This window comes from Mauremys mutica, chromosome 4 (assembly GCF_020497125.1).
Source record: "Mauremys mutica isolate MM-2020 ecotype Southern chromosome 4, ASM2049712v1, whole genome shotgun sequence".
NCBI classification, from domain to species: Eukaryota; Metazoa; Chordata; order Testudines; family Geoemydidae; genus Mauremys; species Mauremys mutica.
The window spans coordinates 131,689,101-131,703,851 of NC_059075.1; the positions used below are offsets into that span (position 1 = coordinate 131,689,101).

The 14,751-nt window shown below is 49.3% G+C and overlaps 1 protein-coding gene across 2 annotated transcripts; it reads right to left on the bottom strand.

The window, feature by feature from the left end:
• Window positions 1-3,118: 3,118 nt before the first annotated feature.
• On the bottom strand, window positions 3,119-14,271 carry BNIP5 (BCL2 interacting protein 5). 2 transcript variants are annotated; one of them, XM_045016020.1, is made up of 6 exons: window positions 14,230-14,271; window positions 11,023-11,744; window positions 9,797-9,931; window positions 7,858-7,922; window positions 6,899-7,162; window positions 3,119-4,822 (listed from the first exon to the last, which is right to left on the bottom strand). In XM_045016020.1, the coding sequence occupies exons 2-6, from the start codon at window positions 11,732-11,734 to the stop codon at window positions 4,778-4,780; spliced, it is 1,221 nt and encodes a 406-aa protein (XP_044871955.1). In that variant the 5' UTR covers window positions 11,735-11,744; window positions 14,230-14,271; the 3' UTR covers window positions 3,119-4,777. The 2 variants fall into 2 exon arrangements, with proteins under 2 accessions (XP_044871955.1, XP_044871954.1); XM_045016019.1 differs by lacking the exon at window positions 14,230-14,271 and adding an exon at window positions 12,326-12,818.
• Window positions 14,272-14,751: the final 480 nt, after the last annotated feature.

Below are 14,751 nucleotides of genomic sequence, written 5' to 3' on the forward strand. Positions count from 1 at the left end.
GCATCGGCATCAGTGGGAGTTTTGCCTGAGAGAGGACCAAGGGCTCAGCGGTGGCTCTGCCAAAATCCCCCCATGTAGGGTAGCACAAAATGACTCCGACAATCCCAATCTGCCACACAGTGTCCCGTGTTCCAGGGTGGGACATACCCTGCACCAGCTTTATCCAGCACATGTCCCCCAGTACCCTACTGCATCACCCACCTCTTCGTGTCAACTCCTGGCCCCATGCACGGGGGGAACAGGACAGTCTCATGGAGGCTGCCTTTCCCCACCCCTCACATACCCATGCTGTGAGTAGCTGGTGTAGGTGACAAAGGGTAGCCACTGACTTCAGTAGACACTGGACCAACCCACTGAGAGGAGCTGAGACCACTAACCACCAGGATCAAGACCCTTAGCCACCATGTTCTGGAGCTATAAATAACCCTGGGATGTGGGGAGGAAAGGAAGGAAGTCGTATCAATGAATGGCAGCTTTGTCCCTTGTTTTGATATCTGTTTACACACTAGGCATTTCCCAACAGCTGAACACTTGCTTTGCTCTTGGCATGTTCGCCAGTGGGAAAGCAGAACGTCTGTCAACATCCAGTGTGAGAATCCTTCAGTTTTCTGTCTGTTGCCTTTGCTTTGGCTAGGCATAAAACCAACTCTGAGCTGCAAAGCCCCATAGCACGAGATAGTAGGAACAAGAACCTCTAGGTAATGGGATATGTTGGCTTTGGAAGGAATGGCCTAGAATTGTATTCGTCTTGGAAGATGGATTTCCTAGCAGGCGGCATTATGGCAATGGAACGTGCTGCAGTGCTGCCTATGCATAAGGGGGATTTGAAGGGTCTCAGCAGGGGCGGCTCCAGGCACCAGCGCTCCAAGCGCGTGCCTGGGGCAGCAAGCCGCGGGGGGTCTCTGCTGGTCGCCGCTAGGGTGGCAGGCAGGGTGCCTTCGGTGGCTTGCCTGCGGAGGGTCCGCTGGCCCCGTGGCTTCGGCGGACCTCCCGTAGGCACGCCTGCGGGAGGTACGCCAAAGCCACAGGACCAGCGGACCCTCCGTGCTTGGGGCGACAAAATGTCTAGAGCCGCCCCTGGGTCTCAGACTTACACGCATGCACAAACACACACGCTTACACACTGACTGAGAAAGCCAATGATTAAAGGAAAATTTCTGTCTCCAACGACCTGTTTATCAACCCACCAGTCTTGGTGGAATCTACGCCAAGGATGAATTTTTGGCTTGTTAGAATGAAGGTTTGATGGTGTTAGGTGCTCTCCCACCAGTGTGCCATGCCAATCTTATCAGGCCTTATCACACTGAAATAAAAGACCCGCGGCACGGCTGTGGCTGGCCCAGGTCAGTTGACGCAGGCTCGCAGGTTGAGGGGCTAAAAATAGCAGTGTAGCCCAGGCTCTGAAACTCCATGAGGGTCTCACAGCCCAGGTTCCAGCCTGAGCTCAAATATCTACATAGCTATTTTTAGGCCTACAGCCTGAGCCCTGGTCAATCGACCCAGGCTCTGAGGCACAGGGGTATGGGTTTTTTCTTGCAGTAGAGATGTACCCTCGCAGGCATGAGCATGTGTTCTTCATACCCACATGCTCCCTTTCGTAGATTTTTTTTTAAGGCCAATAGGAACCATTGGATCATCCGGGCTGACCTTCCGTATAACACAGGCCAGAGAATTTCATCCAGTTACCCCTGCACGGAGCCCAGTCAGCACTGTTTGACTAAGGTATATCCCCTGCAGCAGGGACCTTCCCAAACTACTTCTGTCGGGGTTCCTGCCGGAATTCTCTGGCACTCTCCACTGGCACCGAGGCAGGATCTGCGGCCTTCATCCATAGACCTATTCTCCTGCTTAGGGGGTCTTTGCAATGGGGCAAGATTTAGGACCCATTCCCAGTGCTTATTGTTTAATCTCTTTCACTTTGTGCTTCTTCTTACACATGCTGGGCCACATGTGTATGGGGCAATGCATGGGGCAATGCCAATTCATGCCAGCACGGGCACTAGCCCACCTGTGAACCACCTCCCTCTATACTTTGGTGTCAGGTCAACCATCTTCAACTTACTAATAAGTCACTGATATCACTGTGCTGGAATTTCTGTAACGTCCTCCTTCTAAGAGCAGAGGCAGCTATGATCATGCGATAAAACAACACACACCAATGGCCACCTGCCAAAATATTATGCCTCTTATCCTGCTTTTCATCTAATATAAAAGAACTGGCACAAGACCCACATTAGGTTGTGACACACTGCATCTCCGGAGAACACCCTGCGTGCCCATGTTCAGCCTTATAATATGATGGTGTGGTATCCAATGCAAAGTTTGTCATGTTGGGTGTCTCCGGAAAGCTCATGATGCACTGAGCATTGTTGGTATAATAATGTTATAGGTTGTAATTTCATGTATATGGTTATGAGGCTGAACATGTGTCTTCATGGCTTAAAACAAGCCCAGGTAAAACTCTCCAGGAGCAGAGGGGCAGTTCATACCTCATCAGGGCATGTATGGGACAATCCCAGCCCAGTCTAACAGGAACGAAGGACACTGGCCTAGGCAGCAACAAAGGATCTGTTGGACTCTCGAGTGAGTCACCCCCCTTCCCTTGGTCAGTTTGGGATTACGATGAGGCAATGCTCACCTGACTCTGAAGTGCGGGGGAGGGGAGGGGACAAAGCCAAGAGGAATGAAAGAACGTTTGCCATGCTCTCTCTCTTCCACCTCCATCTACAGACACCACCAAGCGACTGAAGCGCTGATCAAAGGGGAGAACCTGGCTGAAGGGCAACCAGCCAGCCAACGGTGAGAAGCATCTCATTTTGTAAGGGCACTGAAAGTGTTAAGATCAGCTTAGACTGCATTTTGCTTTTATTTCATTTGACCAAATCTGACTTCTTGTGCTTTGATTTATAATCACTTAAAATCTATCTTTTGTAGTTAATACATTTCTTTGTTTATTCTACCTGAAGCAGTGTGTTTGGTTTGAAGCGTGTCAGAGACACCCCTTGGGATAACAAGCCTGGTACATATCGCTTTCTTTGTTAAATTGACAAACTCATATAAGCTTGTAGCATCCAGTGGGCATAACTGGACACTCCAAGATGGAGGTTCCTGGGGTTGTGTCTGGGACCGGAGATATTGGCTAGTGTCATTCGGTTGCACAATCAAAGCAGCAGCTGGCCAAAAGTGCTCATTCATGTAGCTGGGAGCAGCTGACATGCCACAGGCTGTGCATGAATATCCTGAGAGTGGGAGTTCTCACAGCAGAGCAGGGTACGGCTGGCTCCCAGGTGACTAGCAGATCACCTGTCCAGATAACACCAGGGGAACATCACATAGGTGTATTAAGACACACTTTACTCCACTTGTAACATCATATTCACTTGCATTCTGCCCCACCCCACTCTCCACTTTTCACCCAGCATCTGGGAGAGGGATACATTCAAGGGATACATGCTCTCCAAGATATTCATAACAGCACTTGGGAATGTTTGTTCCTCTCTGTGTTGATTAATGTACGAGGAGAAACTGTAGATCCTCAAATCATTTGGCAGAAAACCTGATAGTTCAGTACATAACGTCGTGACTCCAGCGGCAATCCACTTGTCAGTTCACATGCGCCCAATCCATAACCCGCTCCAAAATGTGATGAGACACTGTAGCTTAGCAGAGTTTATAGCCCTGCTGTCTACAGTAGGAAAATGGCTCGTGGTTGAAGACACATCCTTGGTGGACTCTCAACCAGTGTTGAGAATGGTTTGGTTGCAAGTGTTGACAGAGCCAAATGATTTCCAATTCCCCTTGCAGAATGGTTACATCACAGTCCTCTGATGGGGAAATGGAACTCTGAGATGTCCTTCATTCTGAGAAGTATTGCCCATTTTTGTCCACAAAGGTCCCTTCATTCCACAGAAATTCCATGCCCCTCACCCCTGTGTTTGAAAGAATCACATGCTATTGGATGCAACAGTTTGGAACCATCACATCCAGCAGCTTCCCGGGCATTGCACTGTAACAGTATTTGCATTACAAACCGACAGTGTAGGAATACAGGACTTGCCCTAGAAGCTCAGAGCTGCGGCCCCTCTAGTTCAGTATCCCATCTCTGACGGTGGCCAGCACTAGTTGCTTTATAGGAAGATGCAAGAACTCCAGCAGTAGCTGATGGCAGATAATCTGACCTCGTTGGTTTCATCCCAATCTCTAATACTTGAAGATTGGCTAAACCCTGAGACATGAGGTTTAATCTCCCTTGCAGAATTTGAATAGCATTATTTATAATAAATAAAAGACATACCAACAGGATTGAAGCCCAATTTAGTAAAGCATCCTATTCATGGAGAGCACTTAAGCACATGTGCTTAATATCAGTCATGTGCTTAAGTGATTTTTCTTACCAGGGCTTTGAATGGTAGGAGAAGTAAATATATTTTTATATCCTGGAATTAAAATAGTTCATAAGCCTGAGCTATCATATGCAATGATTTGGTCAATAGAGGACTATCACAGATTAGTCAGATGAAGGTAGTATTAGCATTAGCTACTGAATATTCATCCTTAGCTAGCTGTCTTTTATGTTCTCCATGTTGACCCCCATGTTACTCATTTTCTTCCGTGGTTTTTAATCCATGCTCCACGAAATTCTACCAAATGCAGGAGTTACTGACAGCTGGTCCCTCCCAGCCCAGGATGGCTTTCTGCTTCACAGAGGTGGGGCTGAAGTTGAAGATACCCTAGGTACCAGCAGCAGTTCAGAAAGCGAACTCCTGGGGAGCAGTTTTCAGTCTGGGCTTTCACAGCTGCTAGTGCTGAACTTCTTATGGTCCTGTTGAGACAGAATAAACCACAGGTGAGGATCTGCTCCACAAAGGGGATGGGAGTGTGACGCTGGTGAGCACAGACCTTGGCGGGTTATGAGGAGCATATGGGAACTGATGGCAATGCCATTGGCATAAACCAACCTCTAACTATTGGGGGTTAGGAGGAAAATTTCCCTGTGGGCAGGTTTATCCTATTTCTGCCTCCTGCAGGGTTTCTGGCCTGTGGAGCCGTTGGCACTGAGCATTGCTGGAGACAGGCTACTACACTAGATTGCCTGATCCAGCCTGGCACTTCCTACCCCTCAGTGTATCTCCAGTGCCCAACTAGAGGGACTGGGCCAGGCATTGGCAGATCTGCAGGGACCAGAGAAGGAAGGAATCCACCACACAGCAGCAGCTGCAGAGATGCTTCTCGGCAGCTCCTGCAAGCTCAGCGCTCCAGAATCGATGCAGCCCAGCTCCTCAGGAGGACATGACTGATGGACCTAAGGAGTCACTGGTTCACCAGCCCCCTGCCCTGCTCAAGCCCCTTGGTGTGCTGGGGCGAAGGCAGCTCCCAGACAGCAGAGTCCCTGGAGCATTCCCGTAGAGGTCATGTCCCCTGCATGAGCTCTCAGAATCCTCTCGGTCGAATCACACCTTGCAGGAATTCGGTGCATCAAGCCCATCCTGACCAGTGACGCATTAACCCTTTCTGTTGCTCTGCACCGTGTGCGAACACTCTCAACCCTCTGTCCCAGCACAGCCCACCAAAGAGCAAGAAATGAAAAGCTTCCCTGTGTTGGTCTGCCTGTCGGAGGCAAGTGACACTAAATTTGGCAGTGTAGTACATAGGAATAGGGTAGTGTCCTTTTAAATGGTTTGCAAGCCCTCCATTGGCGCTTACTGTGTTCTATGTTTTAGAAGTCACCAGAAACCAACCAGAGCAGCATTGTGTGTAGCTAGGCCAGGCATGTCTATGTAGAGCTATTTGGGACCCAACTGTGCCCATGTTGTTTCTTCATATTGTTGTGTAAAGAGCAAAAGACATAAGAGGCCTACGGACAAGAATCATAGAATCATGGAATATTAGGGTTGGAAGAGACCTCAGGAGGTCATCTAGTCCAGCTGCCTGCTCAAAGAAGGACCAATTCCCAACTAAATCATCCCAGCCAGGGCTTTGTCAAGCCAGGCCTTAAAAACCGCTAAGGATTGAGATTCCACCACCTCCCTAGGTAACCCGTTCCAGTGCTTCACCACCGTCCTAGTGAAATAGTGTTTCCTAATATCCAACCTAGACCTCCCCCACTGCAACTTGAGACCATTGCTCCTTGTTCTGTCATCTGCCACCAATGAGAACAGCCTAGCTCCATCCTCTTTGGAAGACATCAGATACACACAGGAGGGCATTGGCAGAGGGATAAATAACATCCCAGGACCCATTGGACACAGTGTCTGAATGATCAGAGAACAGTCAAGGGACCATCCAGAAAAAAGATCACAGCTGAGCCCAGTAGAAATGGAAACTTTTTGAAGTCTTCTGTGTTCCCATTCTCTTTTGATGGCTGTTACCCCAGGTCTGGTAATGATCTGTTTTATGGGGCTGATACTACACGCCTCCACGATGATGTGTCAAAATGGTTTTGACACATCTGAGGTGTTACAGAGAGAGGATGGTTTTATGGTTAAGGCACTGGATAGGGACTCAGGAGATCTGGGTTCAGTTCTGATCTCTGCTATGAACTCCCTGTGTGACCTTAAGCAAGTCACTTCATCTCTGTGCCTCTGTTTCCCCATATGTAAAATGGAGCTAATAATCCATTCCTTTGTCTCTCTTGCCTGTTCAAATTGTGAGCTCTTCAGGGCAAAGATTGTCCCTCATTACGTGACTGTACAGCACCTGGCACAATGGGACCCTGATCTCAGCTGGGGTCGCTAAGTGTGACAATAATACAAATAACAATGGTGGGGTCAGATGCTCAGCTGGTGTAATCTGGCATAACTCCACTGATGCCTATGGAGCACCACTGGTTTACACCCCCTGAGGATCTGCCCCAGCATGCTGTCATGGGCTGCATCACACACTCGTTTCTCCCTCTTACCCTGACGTTCTTGCTGTAGGAAAACTGCACAAAAGTATCCTGGAGATATTGGTCTCCAAAGCCCATGATCCTGTTCACCGCGTGGTTACAGATGCCGGCCACCTTGGCAGTTAAGTGCACAGCGAATGCAAATTTTATCTCCTCGGGAGACATCTCAGGCACTTGGGCTGTCACTTCTTTATTGACATAGACATCGGCTAAGTGCTTGAAGGAGCTGTAGGAGATATCTTTGAAGAATGTGGTGAGATTTGTGTCTTCTTTTATCTGTTTAAGAGGGAAACCAGTAGCACGCACATTCATGAATATCATACATATTGCCCCTAATCTATGTGTCACCGCCAACCTCACAAGCTGACCCACTCCCGAAATTGTACTGGCTTCCTACCCATTTGGTCTATTCCTATCAATTCCCAGACAACCATCTCCTTCCTCTGCTCGCCTGAAACTCATCTCTGCAGAGAAAGCCAGCGCACGGTCAATGCACTGCTTAAGTTCCATTTTAAGCCCTAAGTGGCGCATAGCCTTTGCTCTGGCCCCTTCTGTCTGTCAGATTCCCTTAGGACTTACCCATCACTTCATCTCTCCAACCTCATCTAAGGTCTGATCCGAAGCTCACTGAAGTCAGTGGGAATCTTTCCACTGGCTTCAATGGTCTTTGGATCAGCCCCAGATGATGAAAAGCTGTGAGAAGCACCCAGCACCTTTGGCAATCCCTTTGGATGGAAAGCCACATTGTAGGTTAGCCAGGCTTTCAGTGATGTGTGTAGCATCAGATATTGCAGAAGGGCTGGGGATGGAGCCCAGGTTCAGAAGTAGCTTAGGAGAGGTGTCAGAGCAAAGTCTTTAATAGATAACTCTATGTGAGACTCCACTGAAGTCAGTGATGCTGCCCCAGTTTAAACCAGCAGAGAATCTGACCCAAAACATCTATAGTCCACCAAACAAAGTCCTCCCCTTACCTTCTCGTCCAAGTGATCCCCAGTGCTCTTGAGCAGGGCAACTATTTTTCTTATGATGGCTTCTTCTGCAGACAGAGAAAGAGAATTACTTCCAGAATTTCAGACCGTCTCTTCTACAAGCCCTAGTCCTTCTGCCCTAGACGTTGAGGACTGGATTTTCAATGCAGGCGCTTAAAGGGTATTTTCAGAAAAGCAATTTACGTGTCAAGGGCACCAGAAACGCACCCTTACTTTCTGAGCCACGACAGTCCTGATCCCAGCTTGAGCTCTGCAGGGTCAGCTCCTGGCATGGAGCTCGTAGGACTGGGAAGTTTGGCCTTGCTGCCCAGTTGCAGGTGTACAGTGTGGCTCTGGGTCCCGCTCTGTTTGTAGCAGGACTTTTATAGATCCCCCACAAAGGACCTGGTCCGTTACCTCGCAGGCAGTAGCCAATTCCAATTGTGCTGACTAACATTGCCTGACTGTTTCCTTGTACTCCCGAGTCCGTCTGTCTGGGTGTCCATCTGTTTTCCAGTAGTTACACTGTCAGCATTTTGTTAGTCATTGCTAACCCGACAGCCAATTTTCAGCCCTGTGCTCCCATAAATGGGTTTTAAAATGCTCCAGATATCACGAGATTCGTTATAAAATTGCATGTTGGCAGCTCTGCCAATCAGCCAACAAGTAGCCCCTTCCTTGTGCAGAGCCAGCCACCTTGCTTACAAGGGCCACATGCCCTGCTCAGTCTGCATGGGCAATTCCTACGGGGATGAAATTCAGCCCTGGGCAGCAGCCTATGCTGCAGTAATGTACCCCACACCCACTCAGCGTGGTACTCTGTCCTCCTCTAGTGGTGACTGGGCCACATAGAGAGGTTGATGAGCCTGTAACAGCTGTGGATAACAGAGCCAGGCCTTTTAGCTCAGGCACTGTTGGCTCCTGGTTTTAGACCTTGGGGTCGCAAGGTCCATCCCTGCTGCTGACAACCCATCTAGGGGCATCACACTACAGCTAGTGCCACTCAGGGCTTGGCTACACTGGAGAGTTGCAGCACTGGTGGTGGCTTTACAGCGCTGCAACTCACTCACCGTCCACACTTGCAAGGCACATACAGTGCTGTATCTCCCTGGCTACAGCGCTGGCTGTACTCCACCTCGGCCTGGGGAATAACGACTGCAGCGCTGGTGCTGCAGCACTGGAGTGCCAGTGTAAACAGTGATTAATCTTACTACGCTGTAACTGACCTCTGGAATTTTCCCATAATGCTTTTAACTAAAGAACTCTCTGTTTTGTTATGATGCCTCTCTTTGTTTTGATGTGAACTCGGGGCTCCTGGAGCTGCTTATCTAAAAAACAAACACAGCTACTGTTTGCTGTGAATGAGGCAGGCAGGGGGATGAATGTCCACAGCTAGTGTTTGCTTGAGGAGAGAAACAGCATGGCCGGGGGGGGGGGAAGGGAGTCCATCGGAGCAGCTACTTATCTAGTCTGAAGGCTATTTGCATTTAGTGAATGAGAGAGGAGTGGGGGAAGGGGTCGGAATTTGCAAGGCAGGGAGCTGACACAGTGTCGGCTCCAAAGATCCACTCTCTCTCTCTCCCCCACTCTCCCTGTCACACTCCACCCCACCCCCCTCTTTTGAAAAGCTCGTTGCAGCCACTTGAACGCTGGGATAGCTGCCCATAATGCACCACTCCCAACACCGCTGCAAATGCTGCAAATGTGGCCACACTGCAGCGCTTTCCCTACTCAGCTGTACGAAGACAGCTTTAACTCCCAGCACTGTACAGCTGCAAGTGTAGCCAAACCCTTAGTCCTCAACACAGGGCTTGTGCGGTGCACAGGCCTGCCTTGGGCTGCCTCTCTGCATACGGACAAATCTCATCCCACTGAGGGTTTTTAGTGCATAGATCAAGGGTGGCCCATGACTGTACATGTCCTGGAATGAGATGATACTGACCAGATTCAGGAGTGCCGGCAGGTTTCAGTAGCCCCTCGAAACTGTGTTTTCTTTTTCTCTTGGCTTCATTGCCCTGGATTATCAGCTGTATCTCTTCCGAGACTTGTGTGCAGTAAAGCTCATGTTCTTCCCTGTCTGCAAAGACAAAGAGGGTGAGGTTTTTAATTGGTGTGACCTTGCTGACTGAAAGGGAATTGTCAGACATGCCACCTTCCAGGAGCAAAATTCCAGCTGACACTGCTCAGGAATTCGTGTGAATTCGTGTGAAACTGTGGCCAGCAACTGAGCATGACAATCACATGGTGCTTTTCAAGCCCTGGCTTTTGCTACAAAGACAATCACTGAACCTCGCAAACATATGCTGAAAATTTACCAGCCGCTTCATAAAGACTGTGTAGCAGGGAAGAAATGATTCTTAAAATGTGTCTATAAACTATGGGCCGGCCTACACTCAAAAGTTGTTCTGCTATAAGTATGTCGGTTACGGGTGTGATTTTTAACTGATAAAATGATTCCAGGAAATGCTCCATTGTGGACTCAGTTATATCAGTATAGAGGTGCTGGCTACTGGTATAGTTTTTGCACATCCCAAACCGGAATAAGTTATACCCGTACACGAGGGGAGATTTACTATTTTCACTATACCAGTATGGTCAAAGTGGTGCAGCTTTCTTGTGGCGGCAGGCCCAAAGGACAGAGGACTCCGCAGACACCCAGAGGGAGATCTTCAAAGGCACAAATGTCAGACAGTCCTGTAACTCCCACCAAAAGTCACAGATCATTTTAAACCAATGGGATTAAGGCCAGGTCTACACTAGAAATTTTGCCAGTATAATGATGTGAGTTTGGGGTGTGATCCTTTATGACTTCCTACTGGCAAAAACCCCACCTGTAGATGCAACTGTACCAGCAAAAGAGTCCTTTTCCCAGTATGGCTTATTTTGTTCCGAGAACTGGTATAAATTATACCAGCAAAAGAATTTTTTGCCAGTATAAACTGCATCAAAACTAGGAAGATTTGCTGGTATAGCTATCCCGGAATATCTACACAAGCAAACCCTTTCCAGTGTAGACAGGTCTTTGGCATCTATTTGTGTCTCTGCAAATCTCCCAGTATGTGTCTCGGTTACAGTCACTTTTCTGAACATAATCCCACTTTCAAATTATGCCCATGGTCCCCTCAGGGAACACGGAGCTATTTAGCCACAAATGTTCTATGCTCCTACCTTGTGAGGACGGCCTGTGAATGCTCCGCAGTGGAAGAAAGCTGGGCCTCTTTGCTTTTATTCCTGTTTCCGTCCCTGCTTTCTTTTCCTCCTCGGTGGCATGTTTCTTAAGGGAGAAAGCTCTCCTGAGGGTGGATCTCTTTTTAATGGTTTTCCCAGGCCGCGACAATGAACTGGAGTCTGCTCCAGTTTTTGTAGCCACTTCTGCTTCCATGCTGGCCTCTTTTTCCTTCATCTTTTTATCGGAGTGTTCTTTATAGTCATCGGTGTTTTTCTGGTAGAAGAAATTCAGGAGAGTCTTGATCCAGGGGTGTTGATTTTTCCGCTGGGACAAGCTCTTCAAGCCTTTCCCCTTTGGCTTCTGCTCATCTTCGGTAGCATTCCCACAAGCCAATGGTTTGCTCTTCTCGCTGAGCGCGTCTTCCAGCCTCAGTGCCTGGGCTCTGTCTGCTTGGCCCTTCCTCACGACTATCTTGGAACCCGAGTACCCGTAGAAGTCACTTGCTGCTCTTCGGAGCTTGGTCATCTTCTTCCCCTGTGCGCCGTTGGCCTCCTCCACCCTCTTCTTAGCAGCAAAGGAATCCTCACAGTTGCTCAGTGTGCGCTTGACATAAATTTCCAACACCTTCTTGGCATCTTTCCTGTCTAGAGATAGGAACTTTCCCTTGGGATGGCTCTCTGTTTCCCATGGTTTCCTCCTTTGGGTTTCCATGATGTAGATGCTGCAACAAAGGAAAATAATGTTTCAGGGAGCCACAGAGCTGGATTAGACTCAGTGGGACAGCTGGTGTAAATCAACATGGTTCAACTAAAGGCCATCAATTGAAGCTTTGGCCCTCTGATACCGCTGGTCAATGATCCACAGCCTTTATTGCTATTACTCAAACAAATTCTTATCTAGGTTGTATAGGTATTTCTTGTGCTGCTTTGTCATGCAAACCAGGATAAAGATCAGAAAGATTCAGAAAGAAAAATTGAGCGGAGGAACTGGAAGAATCAGAGGATGAGCAAGACGCTTTCAGCGAAAGCCCATATGCTTCTATCCTAAGAGCAGCTCCCAGGGGGCAGACTGACTGGGTCATAAGCTAGGAGGCTGTACAGGACACAATGGATTTGCAGGAGTATAATCCGCATAATGTGATTTTAAAGTCTAATAGTTCATAAACCTCCAAAGCTAAAATAAAATGCTACATGCTGGTAATCTCCGTTTTCTAGCATGGTTCCTAGCCCCAGTGATTAACGTGCTATCTGACCTTGAAATAACGGTCACTCCCTCAAATCATACGATAAGCAAGCCATTTACCAGACAAATCAGGATGTTTTCCACTCCTGTCAGGCCTGTGACTTGATCAAAGATGCCTCGCAGCTGTTCACTGGAGTTGGTGGTCTCAGCCCACTTTCTGGTGGACAGGTGTCTACACAGCAAAACTCATGACCAGCACAGCTGGTGGGTTCAGCACAGAGACCATGGACGGAGAGGACCATTGAATCTGAGCTCCCTGCTTTCTCCTAGAGGTGGTCCCTCCCGGTGAGGGCTGGGGGCAGTGTGACTAGCACAGCCTGTGTGACTGCTCTCTCTTACATTATAACGATTAGCTGCTGACGATGATTGTTACTCAAACCAGCTGATCAGTAACTTATTCCCCTTTTCTTGTACCTACACCATGAAACACTGCAACTAAAAAAAAAAAAATCCTAATTTTTCTCTGACACTAGTTGGGCAACTCCGTTCCCTTCAGTGGAGTTACTGCTGATTTACACCATTGTAAGGTGAAATTCAGCCCTGCGCACAGTGGTGAGCTGGAGCAGGTTCCCACAGGTTCCCAAGAACCAGTTGCTAAAATTAGACCTCTGTGGAGAACCGGTTGTTAAAGGGCCAGGAGGTGGGCAAAGAACTCCGGTCTGCGGGCCGGACCATCCTGTTGCTCCCAGGATTCCCAGCTGGGGAGGCTGAGGCTCCCCTGGCCCTTCCCCCGCTTCCCCCCAGCTGCAGCATGGCCAGCTGCCGGCACCAGCTGGGCAGCTCAGCGGAGCTCGGGAGTCGTCCTGCTGCCGTTTTTTGAGAAGCCCGGCAAGGTGTTGGGGGGTCCTGCTGAAAGCTCCAGGGCTGGCCAGAGGGAAGAGGAGGGGGCAAGTGGGGCAATTGGCCCGGGCCCTGCAGGGGCCCCTGGCCCCACGAGGATGTCTCCCCCGGGACCTCCTCCACTTCCCCCACCCCGCAGAGCCGCATCATGGCCAGCAGCTGGGCAGCTCAGCTGAGCTCTGGGCTGCCGGCAAGGTAAGGGGGCTGCAAGCTCCGGGGCCGTGGGGCGGGGGGCTGCGAGCTCCGGGGCTGTGGGGCGGAGGGCAAGTGGGGCAATTTGCCGCGGGCCCCTGGTCCCACGAGGATGTCTCCCCCAGCCCCCCCAAAGAGCTGCAGCGTGGCCAGCAGCTGGGCAGCTCAGCTGAGCTCCTGAGTTGTCCTGCTGCTTTGAGCTGCCGGCCACATAAGGGGGGAGGGGGCTGCAAGTTCTAGGGTTGCCGGGGGCAAGTGGGGCAATTTGCCCCAGGCCCTGCAGGGGCCCCCGGGCATGTTTCCCCCCACCCCAGCCCCTCCCCCGCTCCCTCCCTTAAATCAGAACTTTTTATAGGGAACCGGTTGTTAAGATTTTGGCAGCTCATCACTGCCTGCGCAGAGATCCAGCACAAAGCCTTTGCCCCACTTAAGCCCTCTTTTGAGGGCTCAACTGAGACTTCAAGCATTACGTGCTTTCTGCTGGCTCGCTCTGCCTTGCCTACGAGGTCAATTTCCCGTGACTGAGAGGAGAATCAGGTCCAAAGGATACTTTCCTCGCTAGAAATTAAAGGCACGATACGCAAAATCCAAAATCACAATCACCACAGACAGCACGGAAAAGCTGCAGCTGAAATAAAAGCATGATGGGGCTTTCACGGGTGCAAACTCCAGCTGACATCAGTGGCACTACACCAGTGCAAGTTTTAGATCACAGCTAGAACCAACGGCGGTAAGACCACCCCACCCCTCCGAACGTCAGAACTTTCTCTAGAGCAGGGAAGCATGCTGTAGACTCACAGGTATCAAAAGCATCAGTCAACCCCAGGACGGCTTATATCACCCACAAATTTAGCAAAGCAAGTTCATTTTGTTGCTATTGATTCGGATAGATTGAAGACAAATCATCTTTAGTCTGATTGTATTTTATTTACCTTTCTGCTAGGACTCCTGCCTTTCTTGGCCTGTTTCAAGACAGGTGCCTTAGTCACAATGCGCTAATGTTCATAGGACTCCCAGGAACCAGTGCAATTCTTTTTATACTACAGCCGGCTTCACATTGAGCGAGATGTTTATTTTTACCAACCACTCAGGTAGCAGAAAGGTTGATAACACCTGCCGCTGGTCTCTCAGCCAGCACCTCCGCCCTGCAAGTGCATGTCAGCAGTAAATAGGGAAGTCCATATTTGGCATCCTGGGGTTCGTGAGTTTCACAGGAAGACAATAAACTTCCTTATTCCGAGCAACCACGAAAGCAACAGCTTCATAAACTCCAATCAATGCAGCCAGAGGGCAATAAGTGCATTTTGAAACCTAGATGATCTACTGATCATGATGTTTTTTTCATTGCCCCTTTTGGCTCAAGCAGTTAGTCAATATTTGAGCCCTTGCCAGGTCTTTTCCATTAGGAGGAGACATGGATGATACACATCAGATTTATGCTATGGCAAAATCCA